Source organism: Somniosus microcephalus, chromosome 6 (genome assembly GCF_052327205.1).
Source record: "Somniosus microcephalus isolate GS21.2 chromosome 6, FLI_Smic_1.0, whole genome shotgun sequence".
Lineage (NCBI taxonomy): Eukaryota > Metazoa > Chordata > Chondrichthyes > Squaliformes > Somniosidae > Somniosus > Somniosus microcephalus.
Window position 1 is genome coordinate 67,801,910 of NC_140992.1, and position 20,072 is coordinate 67,821,981.

Consider the following 20,072-nt stretch of genomic DNA (forward strand, 5'->3'; position numbering starts at 1 on the left):
AAGACAACTGGTACAAGTTCTGACCGAAGAACATTGCCACAAAAATAAATTGCTCCAAATGGAAAATCCATTACAAAGCAACGAAGGACTGTAAAACTTAAAGGATTGGGGGGGGGGGGGGGGGGGGGATTATATGGCTTTCACATGGGAATTGAAAAGTTAAGTAATTTGCCTTGTGCCAATTGCAGTCTAACATTTCATATGAGATGGAACTACTTACTTCCACTGCTCAAAACTGAACCAATATATTTGAAATGAGTTTTGACTTTTACTCTTTACCTTCTTGCAAATATCACAAAATACACAAGTTTTTTGTTTTTATTTTTCTGTAAAAATGTATGACCACATGCAGACTAAAAAACAGTCTAACAAAGTAATCACCACAGTTTTAACAAATGAACTCTTAAATATACCCAGTGTCCATTTTCATTGTATAAAAATAAGGCATATTTCTACAGCAATCTCCTTTCAAATTCTGGAGGAGAAAAACTCTGCATACATAAATTTGTCCATGGTTAACTGTACACTGTCAAATAAAGTATTTCTATATTTCTGAAAGTGTGCAAATTCTTGTTAGTTTTTCCTTTGCATAAACCAAAGAACTTTGTTTTTAAACAAACCCCTTATAAAAAGCATCATTTACAAGTCGATACACTGCACATTTAACGCAATTACATTTAGCATTAATTTTTAAATTAGCTCTTCAGTATTTACCGACGATGCTTGCTGTGTCCTGAGTGACTACTGCTGTGATGCTTGCTTTTATGGGATCTTTCATAAGATCGCGATCGCTCATGTCGATCCCTATGATGCTCTTTGTCATGCCGTCGTTTCTTCACAGGATCACAGCGGTCTCTGGATTTACTACGGGTGCGTGATCTACTGTGGGATTTCTTCCTCTTGTGACCATGCCTAACAGGAACCTTTGTTTCCTCACTGCGATGAGGTTTCGACTTGATGTGTGGCGATGTGTGATTGTGACGTCGACGAGGGGACATACTACGACTATGGGATCTGCTCCTTGATCTGGAACTGTATGTCCCAGATCTGCTTCTTCTATTGTAACTAAAGGAAATAAAAAACAAATTAAACCAGCACAAAACATAAAATAAGCTTTTCCCAGATATTTTAAAATATTAACTTGGGCAAGGTACTGGAGGGCAACCAGCACCAATTAAACTTTATCCCCAAGTTGGTTTTGTCAGGAGGGAAGAGAAAAAAAAAACTTAGCAGAAATCCTTGGGATAGAAAAGTGTAAATACACACAGACAGATTAAGCTCACCATAAGCAACATAATTAGCCTCAATGTTCAGAATGGAGGAAAATTAGGTAGGGTTCCTGATCACTATCCAGCAGGTGCCCCAGAGTGAATATTAGCCAAGTACAGAGTCGGGTGCAGCTGTGATGCTCCTGCTACAGCACAGCACCCTACCCTGCAGACTCTTTCTCCCCATGTTCACATGAAAAATGGCCATGAGTAAAATATCCAAGACCAGTCAGTACCTGTAGAAGATTACCCAAGCATGAGTCACTGCTTTCAGGAGAACAAGGCAAAAACTGGAAGGGACCAAATGGGGAAAAAAGCTGGCCAAACTCATGCATTTTGGAAGCTGTAATTATCTTAGCCAGAACAGTTAAAAAAGCAGGACCCAAAATCCATGAAGGCGCAGTGTATTTGACTACTCATGCTATAATTTGATTTGAGTGTTTATTATTTGAGCAAGGAAAAACATTAAAGTAATCCAGTGTAAAGTATTGCTATTACAGCAACATTTATACTTGACAAACTGCATGATGGCAAATAAACTAACTGGTAAAATCTATCAATGTCCTATGTTATTATTTTGATCCAACAGATTAGGATTCCAGTGTACATCCCAAATATACAGGCCCAGAAATGCAGGCCTCCAAGGGTGAGTACGCACGGGGTGAGTACGCACGGGGTACTCACCCGTAGGCCCAATGGAAGTGCCGGTTTCGTGCATGCGCGGGAAACCGGAACTTCCATTCCCTTAAAGGAAGGGGTTCAGAGGTCGAACGCGTGTGCTGGAGAGGCAACACATGCACATGGAACTTACGTTTTTAAGCAGGTTTCTCCAGGAGGGTAAGTCTCCAGGAGTTACACATGTAAAAAGCAGGCGCAAGGCCTGCTTTTAACAAGGTAAGTGGTAAAATTTATTAAAATTAAAACATTTTCCCACAGTTTTATTATTTTTAAATACTTTAAAGAAAGGTAAGTTTATTTTTAGCCCCATTAGAAAATGTAAATAATTTTCTCAATTTTAAATTGTAAAAGAGTTATTTTATGTAATTTAGTTATTTTAAAAATGTGATTTAAAATGATTTTTTGAAGTTTGTGATTTTTGGGGCTTATAGTATTTATAGTTTTGACAGCTCTTCCTGTCAATTTTATGAATGGGCATTTCCCACGTGATCCCAGGGGACGTATCGAACTAACTGCGCCCCTGGGATACGCAAGCACTGCGCGCCGGCAGTTGGAGCAGGCCCAGGATCGGAATCCCACGCGGGCTCAGCTCAACGGCCGGTGCGCTAGGTAAGTGCAGGTCGGAGGCTTGCACCTGCGGGAAGCCCCCGACTTGAATTTCTGGGCCATTACGAATCTTAAGTCGTGGACATATCCCATCACACTTTTGTCCTAACATTTTCCACCATTATAACTTATGTACACATTTATAATGAGGTTGACCTATGTAGTCATTCTAATTATACAATCTGACTGACATGTTGCAAAAATTGCTCACCATCTTCTGAACTTTTCTTTACCTGTTTTTCTCTTCGGCAACTGAAATTCCAAATGCTCAAAACAAGATAAACAATTTTTTTAAATTAAAAATTCACTGATCATTTTTATCCAAATTGTCTTTTGATGCCTTCATTCATGTTTTTACTTGAAAGCCTCTGCATTTTGCACAATCCTAGAATTTTTTTTTTTTTTTTTTTTTTTAAAAACCTAAATTTGGATTATGCAATTTATTTGGATGCATCAGTACCAGTCAAATGCATTGATGCCATTTAAAAAAAAGCTTTTAGCACTTTCTGCTCTAACTTTTCTTCAAATAATTAAAAAGCAAGGGGACACGCAAGGTTATATTTGTATTTTATTTAAATAGAGGCTGCATGCTCATGTCATTTTGTCCACTTTCCTGCACAACATGCACAAGTGTTCTGATTATACAATCTTTTATTTATAGCGTCCTAGAAACCATGGGGCAAGAGATGGGGAAGAGAAAAGATGCAAATAGGAGAGAAAGACCATGGAAAAACTGAACCAAAGCCTCAGAGGGAAACAGTAAGGGAATTTAGAAAGGAGGGGATAAGGGAATTGGTTACGGCAGAGGGAGCCTCTTCCCTTTAACCCCCACCCAAATGCAGATTGCGGTCATTGTTGTACTCTTCCCAGCCACACTACATTATACCACCTACCATCTCCATCTAAAAAAGACAAATACAGCAAAAACATGAGACAGCAGAGATAGGCTATAATTTGATTTGAGTGTTTATTATTTGAGCAAGGAAAAACATTAAGTAATCCAGTTTACCTGACTATGGTAATGCTACACCATTTTGCCAGTGGAGGTGATGCAGCATTACCAGAGTCAGGAGATTGCAATTGAGTGACAAGCTTACATTATTAATGGGCATTAAAAATAGTGGCAGAACACACGACTTTAGAATAAGGACCAAATTACATCTGTGCATCTTGGTCCAATTATCCCCACTTCACTGCTTGGCCTCTGCTCAGTATACAAGAACCACCACCAGCACTGGGCTGCTGAATAAATGTTTTTCTATAAAGCGGATATATTGCTAAAATCAAATTATAGTACATCCTGGACTAAAACAGTCAAGCATTTTGGGTCCCATTTCTTAACTTTGTCATGGACTTGCATTAACATAACTATACAAGTTGCAAAACACTAGACTTGAAGATAGACAAATACATTATAGATTATAATCTTATACCCACTAATCAGACACTTGAATACTCACTGCCTTCGTGGAGAACGGGACCTTGATCTTGTTCGTGACCGCGAATGGCTAACGCTCCTACTGTTTCGGCTTTGTTTACTTTCTTTCCTCAGCCTATAGATATTAAACATAAGATTTTAAAATTACTCTGCTGTACAAAACTACAATTTTGAGCACATAGTACCTCAATCAAGAATTTTCATGTTCAAGGAAAATTTTGCAGGACTCTGGGAAAGAGTGGGGCAGTGGCATTAATTGGATAGCTCTTTCAAAGAGCCAGCACAGACAGGAATGGCCTCCTTCTGTGCTGTAAGATTCTATGATTTATTTCCACTTTGGCCAATTTCTGATAACCTAAACTCCATACAGAGAGAACTGAACAGCCTCTAAATACATTGAAGTACTTAATTACCAACCCATTGTAAGGGCTTTTAGAGTTCAACTGATGGTCTTCTGGCTCCTTTTTGATAGCTTTAGGGTTCTGAATTCCAGGCGTCTTGTCTTCTGCTTTAGCTTCTCTGGGTGAACCTACACAAAAGAAAGTCCTATTTTAGAATATGAAATTCAAAATATATTTTAGATTTAGACAGTACTTTAACCAGCATTTAGCTATATACTCAATAGCTTCAAAGGCAAAAATTTGAGCATAACCTTATTTACAATTCATCAAATTTACTTTAACTTGTAACTTTCAGCCAAATGGACACCCACAATTTTAGGTCTCAGAGCTGCTCCACATCAGTCGGCAGATCCGTGGACAATCCTGGGGACTGGCTTACTAGCTTGCTAGTATTTATTTTGCTAAGCTTGGACATCTAACTGACATCTACAGTCTGAAGACAAATGACACTTTAAACACACCACAGCATTTTACATACTTACATGGTTTCGAACCTGGAGAGAAGCCTCCCAATGTGGAAAGAGCAGGTGTTCCATCAGGGTTCAGTCCTTTAGCTTTCAACTTTGCTTCCTGTAATGCAACTTTCCTCTTTTCTACTTCCTTCTCCACATGCTCATAATTAGGCTGTTGAAACACAGTTGTTCTTCAAATGTAGCAAAGCAAAAGAAGCTACCAGATACAGTACCACACAATGGATACCCAATGTTAAAATGTCATAATTGGTTAATCAACAAAGAATATTTAAAAATTAATTTTGTCTAACTGACCTTCTTTCGAGTATAAAGTTTTAAAGTAGTGATGCAGATATCCTGGATTTCCTCTTCTGTTGCACCAAAAAGCACAAACCAATGAGGGCGATTCGGTAAAACAATCTGAAGATGTAAAGAAAAAAAATGAAGCTCAGCAATACAAAAATACATCATTGTGAAATACTAAATTACAAAGTGTCTGCTAATTAATGAACAATACAGCTAGCTGAATTATTCATTGCCAGCCATGTGGATGCCTACCTCACCCCAGGGAGCTGCTTGGTAGAGAATCATCTAGAAGGGACAAGGCCCAAAAAGCAGGTACTACTTTGCCTCCCAATTAGCATGCAGCAAAATATTAACATACAGCATTTCAGCAGGCACTCATTAAATCAGGTGTAGAGGAGCAGCTCAAGGTAAAGGAGATCCAAATGATCACAGGGCTGGTAAGACTCGGAAGGAGTACATTACACACTGCAAGTACTTCCATATGCTTTTTCCTTTAATCAGTAGTTCCCCACTCACTTGTAAAGCTCTAGCTGCAAGGTAGATGCAAGCACAGGCTATAGTTTCTGGCTTAAACCGGACAAATACACTTGTGCGGAGACTGTCATTCATGTAATTCCTGAAAGACATTAGAGACAAGAGTTATTAGAAGTTATTACAATGGAGTTCAAGTTCATAGAACAAGAGGAGAGACTCAGGACATTGTTCTTTTTTCTTAATTGAAACATTATGCCTTCTGACACCTTCAGCATAGACCGCCAAAATATCTAATAAAGGCATTATTTGAAATGTGGAATGCACAATATAGACCATATTAAGCTGCATTTCAAATCTGTATATACACTTGCACAAACAAAATTGTATGGAATGTTCCAAAACATCCAGTTGAAATTCTCTTGCAGCTTCCAGGAAAAAGCAACATCCAAAGCTAAACAGACATAATGGGTTCCCAAAGAGGATACATGCAGTCCCCGTTCTGGAAATTGAATTCATAGAATAAATCTCAAATCTAGAAAGTACATAATTTGTGCCCACTTTGGACACTCACTGGCTTCCTAACAATTGAATTACATCTACAAAATGTCCCCAAGTCAAAAGGGACCAACTTACTGTAATCGACACTACATTTGTTACACATTATGGAACTACACCAACAACTCAGTTTTTGTCAAGTTTCCTCAATGGGAAATGCATCACGTGAGACAGCACAGCACCACACAGAGCACAAAGGTCATCATGATCGGTCCTCGGTATGGGCCAGTCATTCTCAATCAGAGGCAATGCAAGCACAGCAACCAGCCGCCCCAACGCAAAGAAAAGATGCAGTGCATCTACTCAAGGCCCCTAATAGAAGGGCACAAAAAAAGACAAATGACAGTGGTAACCATGATCTGATTGGCTGACAAGACTATGGCTCTGAACATGCCAGCTCCATTAAGGGGTTATATCTGAAATAGTAATATCTCAAAACAGTGATTGGAAATATTTCCAGAACTCTCAGATTTCATACATTCATAGTTGTCTATTTTTAAATCTCTCAAAATTACATTGCCAGGTAAGGGATCAAAGTTTTTAAAAATTAAGTTGATAGTCTCTATTCTGTTTTAACTTTGCCTCAATTTGTCAAAACCCATCACTTAAAAAGATGGAACATAGCCAAAGGGTTTTTACCTAATCATGAAGAATTTCACTTGTGGATAAAGCCCAGAAATGTTGCATATTGTACCAATCTAGAAAGAACTGCAGGGTTAGAAACACCTCCAGTTTCCCTCCAAATAAAAACATGCTACTATACAAGAAACAGATATTCCATTTAGAGATTTTACTGTCAGATCTTTTGCAACAGTTCAACAGAAACTGTGGTACAGGAACACATGTAAAGTGACAAGTTTTGACAAACAGTTCAAACTACAATTTGAAACTAGGTTAATTTTATTGACAATGTTATTCACATTAAGTTCAGCTAGCAGCAAAAATTGTAAAGTTTAACTGAAGTAACTTAACTGCCACTTCATTAATCCAGCTTCCAAAATACCTAGCTTTTTCTTTTCAGCAAGGAACAGAATTGCTAAGTTTAATTTGAATTACTTGTAGGCTCAGCGTCAACCACTATAATTGCTTTGGGAATACAATAAAAGTGGAATGGGTAGGGATGCTGAACATTAGAGCCACTGAAGCAACATTTTCAAAGCCAGGAGATAATTGCCAGTCTTGGTCTGGCATTATAATACATATATACAGAAGGGAGAGGCTGGTTGAACAAGAAAGCTCTATCTGCTTCCAATGTATTCACAGCTTGCTTGCATCTGCATTTGGTCTGTGGGGCACATCACCATATATGGCACAAACATTATCTCAGCATGGGTTTTCGCTTAAACCTTTCACTCCATTTGTTGTAATCTTCTCCACTCCACTGCAAGTAGACTGAACACCAACTTCCAGTATCCACCGCCTGTCTCAAGGTTCACAAGGAGCATTGATCACACCCAAGCTTAATTTGCATGACATTTTTAAAGGAAGCTCGTTAAATTGATGCAACTTAAACTGGCTCCATGTAGCTTGGCTCGAGAACGTCCAACTGGCCTTTGTTACCATTTCAATTATGAACTGAGATTAGGAAAGCAACTTTCAATTACCAACGATAATTTGTATTTTCAGCACTAGCCATAGCTGCAGCATTGGTAGCATATCACAACCCGAGTTAAAAACACAAGCAAGCCCCACCCTACAGGAGAGCACCTTTGATCAGTTGGAATCAACCATGTGTAGAAAAGGTCAGATTGCAACCAAATACCCACTTTTCTATTTCTATGCGATAGGGGAAATGGATTTACCAGTATACATACATGGAACTAGCCCACAGATGCAACTTCCCCAGCATACAAACTAAACAAAATAAGTGACTTAAAGATGAAACTTGAATTAAAAGCTTGGGAGCAATTGTATTAGAATTATTCATTCTTCAGATTACTATAACCACACCTGCTTCCCATCCCCCCCACCCCAAACAAGCTCAAGTAGAGAGCTGAAGTTACATCCCAACAGGAAACACCCAGAGAATTCTTGGCAGGAAGGTCTAGCCATGGTTTGATTGCAGTCTGTAAAACAGAGTCCAAGACTATCAGTAATAATGTGTATTGCAAAATCTTTCCATATGCACCAGTTATGTTAAATAGAGTATACTGTAGCAATTGATGTAATTTAGTCCCTTTCCTTCAACATGCTTTTAAAAAACACATTCTCAAACTTAGCCAAGTAGAAACTTTAAGACATATAATCTAAGTTACTGAAAGTATGCGTGTTGAACATCCATTGCAGAAGTCAGTACAAATCCTTCAAAACCCCGCCAGAACTAGATGATGTTGCCAGATGTTTTGTGACCACTTCAGTGACTAGCTGTCTCGGATGAGAGCTTGCACTGGATTGGCTGAAGGGGCAGCCAATTAAAGGCCATCCAGAGGTCATGTAGTTGAGAAGCAGAGATCAGAGTTCTTTGAGTTCTATGACTTACCATCATGGGCTACCCTTTAATTAAGAGTAGAAAAAAGAACAAAGTTAAATTGAGTTCTCCTTTATGGTAGCAAACAAACAGGCCATGAAAACAGTATGCAGAAATAATACCATGTGCAAAGGATTTACAGCACAAATGTACATTTTTTAAAGTTGCTGTTAGTGTGGAAATTTGCCTGTGTGCCACTGTTTCAGTATGGATACAATTACAAATGTTAGAATGTTAACTGTCAATATATATATAAAAATTTCTGGTACTGTTTCCATGGCTATACCAAGTCAAAGAAGAAACTTACCAGGCTGTTTGGACAAGTGTTTGGTTCCGTTCACACTCAAGCACTTGAAGATACATAAAAATTATCTGGCAGGGAGAGAAAAAAAATTACAGATGGCATTATTTAAAAAAGTTTCCATTTTTACACAAGTAAAATGCAACTGTCTAGACTTACCTTGTGTGGATGCTTTACATGAACACAAAATCCTAATTCCTTCAGCACGCGTCTTTCTGCTTTGATCACTTGGTTTTTGGTGTTAATGTAGTTTTGATCAAGTATCAGTGGTGTTGGGGTCCTGGTTTAAAAAAATCAAAACTATTTGCAAGTCTAAAACACAAACGCTTGAAATTAGTTTCCATTTCTAATTCTCTACAAGGGACTTTTTTTTTCCCCTTCCAACCAACCATCAGAAGAAACTCCTGTAACTGCACCCAAAGCCTTGGTCTTGTGCTGTCCATTTCAAACTGAAAATTACAGTAAATACACTGAACAGCCTGTTTAGCAGTTATCACCAGTTATGAGGAAAATATTCTAGAGTGGTACAACCTATCCAAAAAATAAGGCCATTAAAATAGTTCAGTTGTTAAAGCCATTTCTGCAAAAGTTTACTGAAAATTACATAACAGATCTAAATAAATTCAAAAGCCAAATCATGTGCATTTTCTTAATATTCACATTTTAACCAACACCATACTCTTATGCTACAATTCACAAAGACCAATTTTCTGAAATAAAACCTGGCACTTGAGATATAATTTAAATGCACAAAATGTACAGAACGTCATTCTAAATTGTAACCTCTTCCACTGTGACTATTTAAATATTTTTTTTTTAATTTGTTCTTTCTTCTGATACCAATCTGCTCATGAAACCACACAATTAAAAAAAATCCTAGTCCTTTTTCAATGTCATCTTAAACCACAGAAAATACAATTCTGCAATACAACACATTGAATTAAAGTTTACAATGTTCTCATAATACTGACTTGTTTGATCTGTAAATAGTTTACTGCATTATTTAAAACAAACATTTTAAAGCAGACACTGCTGCTCATTTTCAAGAAAATCACCCGAGTATGTTTTGACTCAAGACCAAAAGTTTGCAACTCTTTATAAAAAAAAACAGAAGGCATCCTCTAAAAAGTATGCAAGCATCTGTACAAAATTTAAGCTTCTACTCACCTACAATGAGCTACCCTTGTCCTCCATATCCAAATCTGTGCTATATAGATTTCATTGTCACCATTTTCAGGACTGAATGCTATTACCTCAAAGTGTGGTTTTTAAACTTTTAATTGAGTGCATTGATGTACTAAACTCAGCTTCAGGCTTATTGGAACAGTACAGTAGCCACAGGCCAAAATGGCTCACTATAGCCATTCCAATGGCAGTGTCCTCAAATCAATAGGGTTTGTAGACATTGACGATCAGATTTATTAAGTACAGGTAGACTATCCTTTATCCGAAAACCTCGGGACCAGCCGTGTTTCGGTTTTCGGAAGGTATTTTAATAGACTGGGAAATTTGTCGGGGTGGGTCGTCAGGGGTCCGCGGGGGGGGGGGGGGGGGGGGGGGGGGTGTTGGCGGGGGGTCAGGCGCACGACTTACGCTGACCCTCTGCTCAGCGCAAGTCGTGCGCCACTCTGGTCATGTCGTGCGCACGACTTACGCTGAACGAAAAAACCTTTGGTTTTTAGAGGGTTTTGGTTTTCGGAAGTTCGGATAAAAGGTAGTCTACCTGTATACAGTAATTAGACATGCTTAAAAAGCAGTATATGACAAAGCTTGCAGGTTTAGTTGGATGACTCAAACACATTACAGTTCTGAGCTCAGTATCTTAGGCCTTTACGAATCCCAAGTCTCTTCCCACTTTTTTTTTTTTTTTTTAAATACCTTTCTTACCCCTTCTACCAATCCACACATTTCTGCATTACATAACAGAACAGAATAGGTGAATTTTAATGAGCTTATCCGTTATCAATAACGTATTTCCCATAGACGTTAAATTCCCCTTTGATAGCTTATTGGTAATTTCACTCATGTTCTATTCTACCAAGTGTAACTTCTAATTAGAAGTCTGTACCACTGCATACCAATCTCCTACTTCTAAAAAGGGATGATGTATTCGCAGACATTTCCTTCTGCAGAACTTAAACGTTCTCTGAAATATATGCATTGGTGTGCACTGGAATCTCTTAATTAGGTACTAAACTGGCTATTACTTTAAGGTCAGTCTTAATTCAACAGTTCAATGGTCACTGCATCTAAATTGACTTGTACATAACAGGCTAAAGATTACTACAATATAGAGAGAAATCAATAGCAGTATAACATTAGTAGACTTCAGGACAGTCTTATTAACCCTTCCCTTACAGGCAACATCTTTTAAAGGGGATTGTGAAACATTACACAAAATTACAGAAGTTATTTTATGCCCAAAACCTACATGCAAGAGTGAAGTTACAGTATCAAGACTTCATGTACAAAAGCACAAGAAAATTACTAAACAGGGAAAGCCACCAGAAAAATTACATACACTAGCAAATTAAAAATCTGGAAGAAGAAATGTAAAGATGTGGCTTAGGGTCACAAGTTTGTGTTCCCTGGAATATTTGTGTTGTGCTATTAGCAAATTCCAACATCCACTTTTTATACCTTTTTCTTACCCCTTCTACATGACAATCCATACATTCTTGCTTTACATAATACAACTCCACAGAAGGTTTCCCGTGTTCCTGAATTGTAGACTCTGATCCTCTCCCAGTTGAAATTCTTTTGGCTGGGGTCAGCATTGCTCATTTTAAAAATGGACCCAATTTACTACGTACCAAGTTCAAAGGAAAGCAGAGGCTAACACTTGCCCAAAGTGTTTATAACTGCTAAAAAGGTCTACTCACCTATTAACTAGTAAGATGATGAATAATGTTCTATTTAATGAGATCCAATTCTAAACATTTGGACTCAGTCAGTTATAAAAATTATCATAATTCAGTGAAAAGCAATCTCAATTGATTCCACATTTAGTCACTCTTACGTTGGCAATATTCTCTTTGGATTTCAGAAACTGACTAAATTCACTTTCCAACACTTATTTACCGAGTATTTTAAATTCATAGAATTTTAACAGCTAAGGAAGTGGGCTAATGGTTTTCAGATACAAGCAACTACATCATGGCGTCGATGCTCTTTAGATTTCTGTATCTTTTAAAAATAAATGCTTTAATTAACTAGAAAATTATGTTTCAACAGTTGAGCATTAGCAATTTTCCAATTAGCATTCACTCTTTTGCATATTTACCAATCACCCAACATGGAAGAGATACTCCCAGATTCTCATTAGACACGATGGGCCAAATGGCCCCTCTCTGCCATAAATTTCGGATTACCAAACGGCTCCTCTAATTGACCAGCTTCCACTATTCATTCTCGAAGATAAATTTAGTGTCTTTTATTGAGACTTTATTTATGAAATCTCTACTTGCGTGCAGTATTGAGAAATATAGACCAGCAGTTCCAGTTAATCCCCAACCTGTGTTAAAATTAACTGAGCTCAGCCAGGGCAGCATTTGGGATGCTACAAGTAGCATTAGTGAACTCTGCAGGGAAGCAAGGATGAGGGAAAACAAAAGCATCAGCCTGGGTGGGTTACTGCTTCTATTATGCACTGCTGAAAAATTAATGTAGATGACGAGGAGAAAAGGATCTGGCTTAGCTGGCAGTGGTGTCCATAGCCAGCAATCTACCAAACTCATTACCTGGCCTCGCAGGAAACCTGGCTCATCATCAAGGAACCAGAGGGTTACCATCACCCATGGAATCACTCCCCAGCAAAAGCTGATGCTCTCAAGGGTGGAAAACGAGAGGAGAATTAAAGTGAAAAAAAGTGCACTGAACTCATTGCAAGTATGCAGGGTATGAATTTTAAAATCAAGGTATTTCCCCCTCCCCCCAAAAAATGTATCTCCCCCCCCCCAAAAAAAATGTATCTATCAGTCACTATAATAATACAGGTTATCATCCTAGAAAAATGTTTTAACAGATTGCATGTGTGTTGCCTGTGTGAACTCTTTCCTATTACGTATAAGTAATTGTGCTGCCTATTTATAATGGAAACTGCCTAGTAAAGTTGTTAAGCAGTAATTACACCCTCCCACCGGTGGTGGCACTGTTGCACTTCAGTTTTACATTTCCCTGCACCTCTGCAAAGAACCTCCAATGCTGCAACCAAGTCTATTTCTCCGCTTCCAAAACTGTTGTACATTCTGTCAAAGTATATTAAAAAATAAAGACAGAATATAGGACACAAAATGGAGACTAAATTACATCTATACACCCCAGTCTAATTATTCCTCACCCTCTAAACCCCTAACCTGAAGACTCCTCCCTGTGAAATGCCATGGGAGATCAAATCCAATTTATACATTACTTTCTAAAATGCTTTCCTTATTTATATATATATATATTTGTGTTAGATTAAAAGCATGAAATTATTTTTCCCTGATGCCATGCAGTAAATGTTATGCCCCTATGTACTGACATTAAAATCTTCAGCTATAAGCAACACATTTGAATAAAACTAATTTTAGTGCAGGATACTTTAGGTTCTGCCAATGAACAAACATTGTGAATTTTAGATTCTCTGGAAAATAATATTCCAAAATCTATTGTAATATGATGCTAGCTTTCCAGTTTTGAATTTGGCCTGAACTAACTTATTCAGAAATGTGTTTCACTTCTCATCCTAACTCAACACATTTATTTCTGAACCATTACTTACCAGCCATTTCACGATCACAGCAAAGCTTTTTCTACCCCAATACTAATGTGCCACCTCGTTGCCCCTGCTCTCCAACTTGCTGCTCATAATCTTCCAGGTGTTGGCAGCTTATATATTTTATAAATGCTGCTGGTTCACCAATTTGAATTTTGTAGGGCTGGTGCTTTGGAAAGAACTGCTGCTAGCCCTGCTTCCTCATGGTACATTGAAGATTTATCTACTATCGAAGTTTCAGTATTAAGAACTTTCCAAGACACTAGGCCATTGAAATTCAATAATAAAGCACAAGTCATTGGGGCTTTACGGCTGAACAGTCAGGGCTTAGTGTAGTTTGGCCACTCCTTGAACATATGGGTGCATTTACATGACAAGTTTGGCATCAGTGTAAAGTAGTTCCAGCTTTGAATTACATCAAACGCCTGCAGCATAAACTGGGCATTACAATCCAAACCGACTCTGGATTAAAGCAGAATGTGACACTCCAAGAAATCCCACTCCATCTTACTCCGGAGTCAGTTCAAGTCCTCACCCCAGACTCATGCTGAATTTCAACTACAACTGCAGGATTGACGTGCAGTAAAACTACTTTGCACCAGCATAGTGCAAATGCACCCTAAAGACGTACATTTACATAGCATGTAACAATCTCAAGAGAACGTCAAAGACACGTCACATACAATGAATTATGAAGTGCAGGAACTATCACGTGTGTAAATAGCAGCCATTTCAAACAGCAAATTTCAACAAACAGTGAGACAAACAACCATATTTCTCTGTTTTGTATGGTGTTGGTTGAAGGAGGGAACATTGCTCAGGACAGAACTCCCTAACAGAAAAGGGTTGGAGACATTAGGTGGCTGATTAGGATCCCATTGCACTGTTAGAAGCACTGCCTATTGTTCTTTCAACAGTACAAGGAGATCCTGATCAGTTACCTGAACCAACAGGTAAACTCCAGTTTATCGCACTGAAAAGGCAACACCTGACAATGCAGCCCATCCTCAATATTGCACTGGAGCATTAGCCTAGATTGCACACTCAAGTCCTGGATTGGGGCTTGAAACCACAGACTTATGACTCAAAGGCAAGGTGGCACAATAAAGTGTTAATTTGAAAAAATCTTATCTTAAGAGACTTCAAATCAGGCTTTAGATAACATCTTAATTATCCAAGCCATGCATAACAAGGGTGGCTACAGATTCTCCTTTTGCAAAGATGAACATTTCTACTTTCTAATAGAATTTCTGTCAGTCACCCTAAGGAAATCCATGTGTTGTATTTTGGGCAATTTTAGCCACTATTTCTAAAAATAGTACCACTATCCTTTAATCATACAGCAAAATAAATCCATTTACAGAAGTGCAAGCTGGGGCACGTTTGTCATTAAAGACAGAATTGGCAATTCCTCACTTTACTACAAAATTGTATCTATCAAAAACCAAGTTCTAAAACTTAAGCAAAATAATAGTGTATTTAAACTTCTAACATTTTGATCTCCATCAGTGCTTCACTAACTCAGGCTTTCAAATGCCCTATTATAAATTGGGAAAAAAGCAATTCTGATTCTTTACAATCTCCAAGTTTCTGAAGAAACATACTAACCTCCCTCTCTGTCAGAGTAGATAACTAAAGCCAAGGCAAAAATGTGATGGTACCACCTGGACAGCAAAGACAAAAAGCTGAGAACCAAGTACAGGAGTTCCTAGGCTTTAATAGTGCTGTGCCCAACCTTCCAAAGCCCCCGATTCCAGTGGCCCGTTCAAAGAGCACTGGTTCTCCATCGGGATCAAGCGGCACTTCTTATTTTCACTGTTGCCATGTCGACAGCTTCATCTTTACGTACCATTCCACATCACCCAGTCTTTGGTAAATGTAGTTGGTCGCTGTTAGGTTGGTTGCAAGGGAAAAAAGAATAAAAGTCAATATTGCATTTTAACTTCATGCACAATAGTAAAAACGATCACAGTAAGAAGCAACCCGAGAGCAATTGTCACATACAATCGTACTTATTCTCTAATCTAGACTAATTACTGTTTTTTTGAATCTATTGTAAATTCTTTGTGAAATAACGTTTCGTCACATCTTTCTTTTTGACGAAAAAAGAAATGAAGGTCTCAATGCATCATCAGTAGTCATTAAATGTGGAAAAAACAATTCAACCCCAATCCCTCCCTCCCCCACAGTAGAGATATAATGGGTGTTAAAAAACTTAACGTTCTGTAGATTAAATATGAACTGATTGGCCTTTCATTTTTAACTATGCAAGGAATCAGTCTTGCCCCATTATCTTATTTAAATAAATAATTCTATTGCTCACCAATTAAGGAATTACAAAGATTTTACCAGCTTCAATTAAACAGTTGAAGGTATAGAAATAATACAAATTCACACACATTACAGCATTAAAGAATGCAACTTCTCTTGATTTCTTACACACAGCTCTTCAAACTTTAGAAAGTCAACATTTGGAAACCATTTCTTGGTTTTCTGCTACATGTGCAGACTGGTGTATTGATGTGTTCAGAACAGCCTTAAATATTCAGATCGGAGACACTGCTACACCCAGATTCATACTACCATTACACAACTAAACTGCACTTATCTAGTTATGTGTTGCCTCGTGCTAGTGTTTCCAGGCTGGCTTCTTCCGAGATGGTAAATAGCATCACAATGCTGCATCATGACTCATGCACACTCCAGTGAGCTCCAGAATGCCATTAGTTCCTTTACATAGTTCTCATCCACTTGGCTTACTCACAAAATCCAAGACTCTGGTCAGCAGTTTTGCAAGCTAACTAAAGGCACTTTTATACTTGGTACTTTAGTTTGGGTTGCAAGAGATCAATGTCCATGTGCTCCCTCCCTGCACTTACATTGCTACAACAAAATTCATTGTCCCAGTGGCAGAATTGTAGACCACATTTTAAGATTGGGGACTGTTTATACTATACACAAGGAGTGCAGTCAACAGAAGGAAACCCAGTCTCCCTCCAACAGCAATACTCCTGTATAGTGCTAAAAGCAGATTTAACCCTGATTATAACAGAATAGGCCAAGGAGAGTCTCAAAGTGAAGTTCATTAATACCAACAGTGAGGTCATTCTTTTAGTTTATTTCACAGTATTAAGATAAAGGAGAAATAATCTCACTTTAAATTGCTTATGTCTTAGTTATCCATTTAACATGCAGTATGACTCAAATATACTATGATCACTAGCTTATCTTAATATTTTCTATTTTAGTTTATTGCCTATTTAAAATTAATTTGTTTTATTGCCAAACTAAATTCAGTTATAAAATTCCCTCATCAGATCAACTGGTATGTGTTAACCAATTTTCTTGTTCATTCCCACCCCAATTTTTTGTTCTTAAAGATTACAACTCACCCTGGGGTACGCTTTTACTTGCGATAGAAGATCTCTTGTACCACATAAAAGTGGCCATTCTTCACCCGCAAGCTTAGACAGTGAGTGTCAGCAGGCTACTTGATCACAATCTTATCAGCCAACCCCTTTGCGCATATTCCGGCAGGGGTTACTGGGTAGTAATGGATTCTTCCTGTTCATCCTTCCCAACACACTGGGTCACTGTAACCAAGTGTAGCACCTCTGGTACTAAGATCTGCTAACTCAGTACAGGTCAGGGATTGAGCCTGGGACCGTCCTGGTCTGTACAGCTCATTACATCATTGTTTTCCCCACTTAGCCAACAGTGAAGATCAGATGCAACTGATTAATAAGACTCCTGAAAGTTTGGGCATGTTAAAGAATTTGTTTTGCATATTAATGAACATGAGTTGAAGAAATTGGCTTACCTTTTGCCTCTTAGCTGACGCAAATGGTGGAACACATTTATCACGTCTCTCACACGACGAGGCGCTTCTTCTATTTTTGATGCAAGATTGATACAAGCCATTGCAACAATCTGAAAAATAATCATTTTGATTACTAGCTGATCTCCTGTGGTAGTCAGCAGATACACTATTTTGTAACAGGAGCATTATACCATGCAACAGAAAATGCATTATTCGGTGTAAGCTAGTCTGATCCTTTAAGGCCACGAGTCCAAATGCTCTAACATCCTGAAGTTAAAGGCTAATTGGTCTTTGGGCAGCCAGAGATCAATGAGTATTTTTTGTTGCTAGGAAAATTGCTCTAGATTAAAAGTTATTTTCTGAACATGACAAATTTTCCCAAGACCTGAAGTATGAGGCTCATCCCAAAACTGATATAGATCTACTAGCCAATCTCACATGGCATTGCACAGGAGTGAAGTTTGGCATTCAGCTGAAGCAGGGTTAGAGGCCAAGGGATAACTGAACCAGGAGTTGCCCAAATAACTATCACTCCACCAAAAAGAGAATGTGTTTTGAGATACTCTGATAATAAAGCTACTATATAATATAAAACATTTTATAGGTTCACAGTAAAGATTGCCTGATGGTAGAGCAACCCAACTACCAATAGGTCCTATTGGTTTCAAGGCTAAAGGTGATCTAATTGAGGTATTTAGGACGATTAAAAGGAGTTGGATAGGTTAGATAAACTATTTCCTCTGGTGGGGGTGCCCAGAACAAGGGGGGGGTGGGGGTGCCCAGAACAAGGGGGGGGGGGGGGGGGGGGGGTCATAACCTTAAAATTAGAACTAAGGCATTCAGGAGTGATGTCAGGAAGCACTTCACACAAAGGGTAGTGAAAATCTGGAACTTTCTCCCCCAAAAAGCTGAGGAGGCTAGATCGATGGAAAATTGCAAACCGGAGATTGATAAATTCTTGGAACCAAGGCAAGTAGGAGTTAAGAAACAGATCAGCCCTGGGGCCGAATGGCCTACTCCCGTTATTATATGTTCCTAAAAAATCCTTGTCACGCACGTTTATCATTGGAATGATCCATCCAGAAGCACTTCAGCATAATCCACTGTATTAAAAGTTACCATGAAAATGCAACCTAACTCCAGAATTTCACAAAAAGATTTTAAAAGTTCAAAGTGTGCAACGTTTTTCCCCGCAAAGGACCGAGTTTAAAATAGAGTGGCGTTTACCTAGACTGACCGAAAGTGAACGCCCCACAGTTCTCACTGGGGGGGGGGGGGGAAGATCCCGGGCGGCGCCATTCATTTCCGCCCCACCTCTGAAAGCGGCGCCGGACAGCCTTCAGCAGGAGGCCGCTTCCATTTTGTTTTGTGAATCCACCGCCCGGCTTGGCCCCCCATTTCCGCCAACAGCGGGAAGGTTCGGCCGGGCCCAGAGACCAAAAAAAAAGCCCGAGACAAAAGCAGCGAATTATAACCCCAGCCTACCGCCCAACACAGACAGGCCAAGCGGATCGGCAGAGATCCCCCACCACCCCGGCCAAAACCCCCGTCACTTCCGCGGGACTCACCTCGAAACTGTGTTTAACGAAGGACTTGGAGAAAAAGAAGCGCTGGAACAGAACCTGTGCCGTCGCCATGGCCACCTGCGGGGCAAAGAAGAGGGGACAATGAGGAGACAGAGGAGACAAGAGTCAAGGCGCGGCCCGAGTCCCGAACCCCCAGGCCCCAGGCCCGACACCCACCTGGGGTAAGCGCAGCAGGATCCCGGCCGACTGGATCAGCTCGCAGCCCAGGATGCGCAGGTCAGTCTCCACCTCCAAGTCCAGGCCATCCTGCATGGACGGGGTGGGCGAGAGTTTCTCATCGGGGATGAGCGAGTTGTCGATGGTGAGGAAGACCGCCGAGTAGACCTTGTCGCCGATCAGGATCCCTTCGCTCGCGGCCGACGTCGACGCCATTTTGTCTCAACCAAAAAAAATAATAAAATGGGGAAAAAAAAGGGTCCTGGAGCGGCGCAGGCGCACTGCGCAGCGCCCGACTCCTCCCAAAGCAACGTGCCGTATCAGTGCCCGCCACAACAGAGAAGCTCCCATAAACACTCCAAACCGGCCATTAAAACACGTAAAAATTGACCTCGAATGGTACCTAAATATCGAGGTCGCGATTTTAAATTCGTGTGTGTGAAATGACAATGTGAGTTTCGCAATTACTAAGGGGAAATGTTGTGACGTAATTTCGGGTAATACTTTGACCTCTTTACCCGCGGAGTGAACAAAGCCCGGAACTCATTTCGTTGTCACGCGGCGAAAGCGCGCACTCCGCACCCGCCACTGACGTCACCGCGAACCGCTCCTTTGTGACGCAGGCGTTGATGTTTGACGCAAAGCGGCCAATGCCAATTGTGCAGCGAACAAACACTGCTTTCCTATTGGCTGATTTGCATTGAAATTACGCAAACCCGTGTTTTACTGGAATCCAGAGACAGTTTCCCCGCGGTTAATGTTTATCTCATTGGAACGTAATGTTCCCTTCATGTCGGGAGACATCAGC

At 39.5% G+C, this 20,072-nt stretch overlaps 1 protein-coding gene across 1 annotated transcript; it reads right to left on the reverse strand.

Annotated features, from left to right (window-relative positions):
• Positions 1-304: 304 nt before the first annotated feature.
• Positions 305-19,508, reverse strand: ccnl1a (cyclin L1a). The gene is made up of 11 exons (XM_085990357.1): positions 19,265-19,508; positions 19,091-19,165; positions 17,523-17,632; positions 9,106-9,226; positions 8,953-9,017; positions 5,666-5,765; positions 5,159-5,263; positions 4,874-5,015; positions 4,408-4,519; positions 4,013-4,105; positions 305-1,065 (listed from the first exon to the last, which is right to left on the reverse strand). Exons 1-11 carry the CDS (start codon positions 19,478-19,480, stop codon positions 711-713), a joined length of 1,494 nt encoding a protein of 497 aa, XP_085846483.1. The 5' UTR covers positions 19,481-19,508; the 3' UTR covers positions 305-710.
• Between the last annotated feature and the right edge of the window lie 564 nt (positions 19,509-20,072).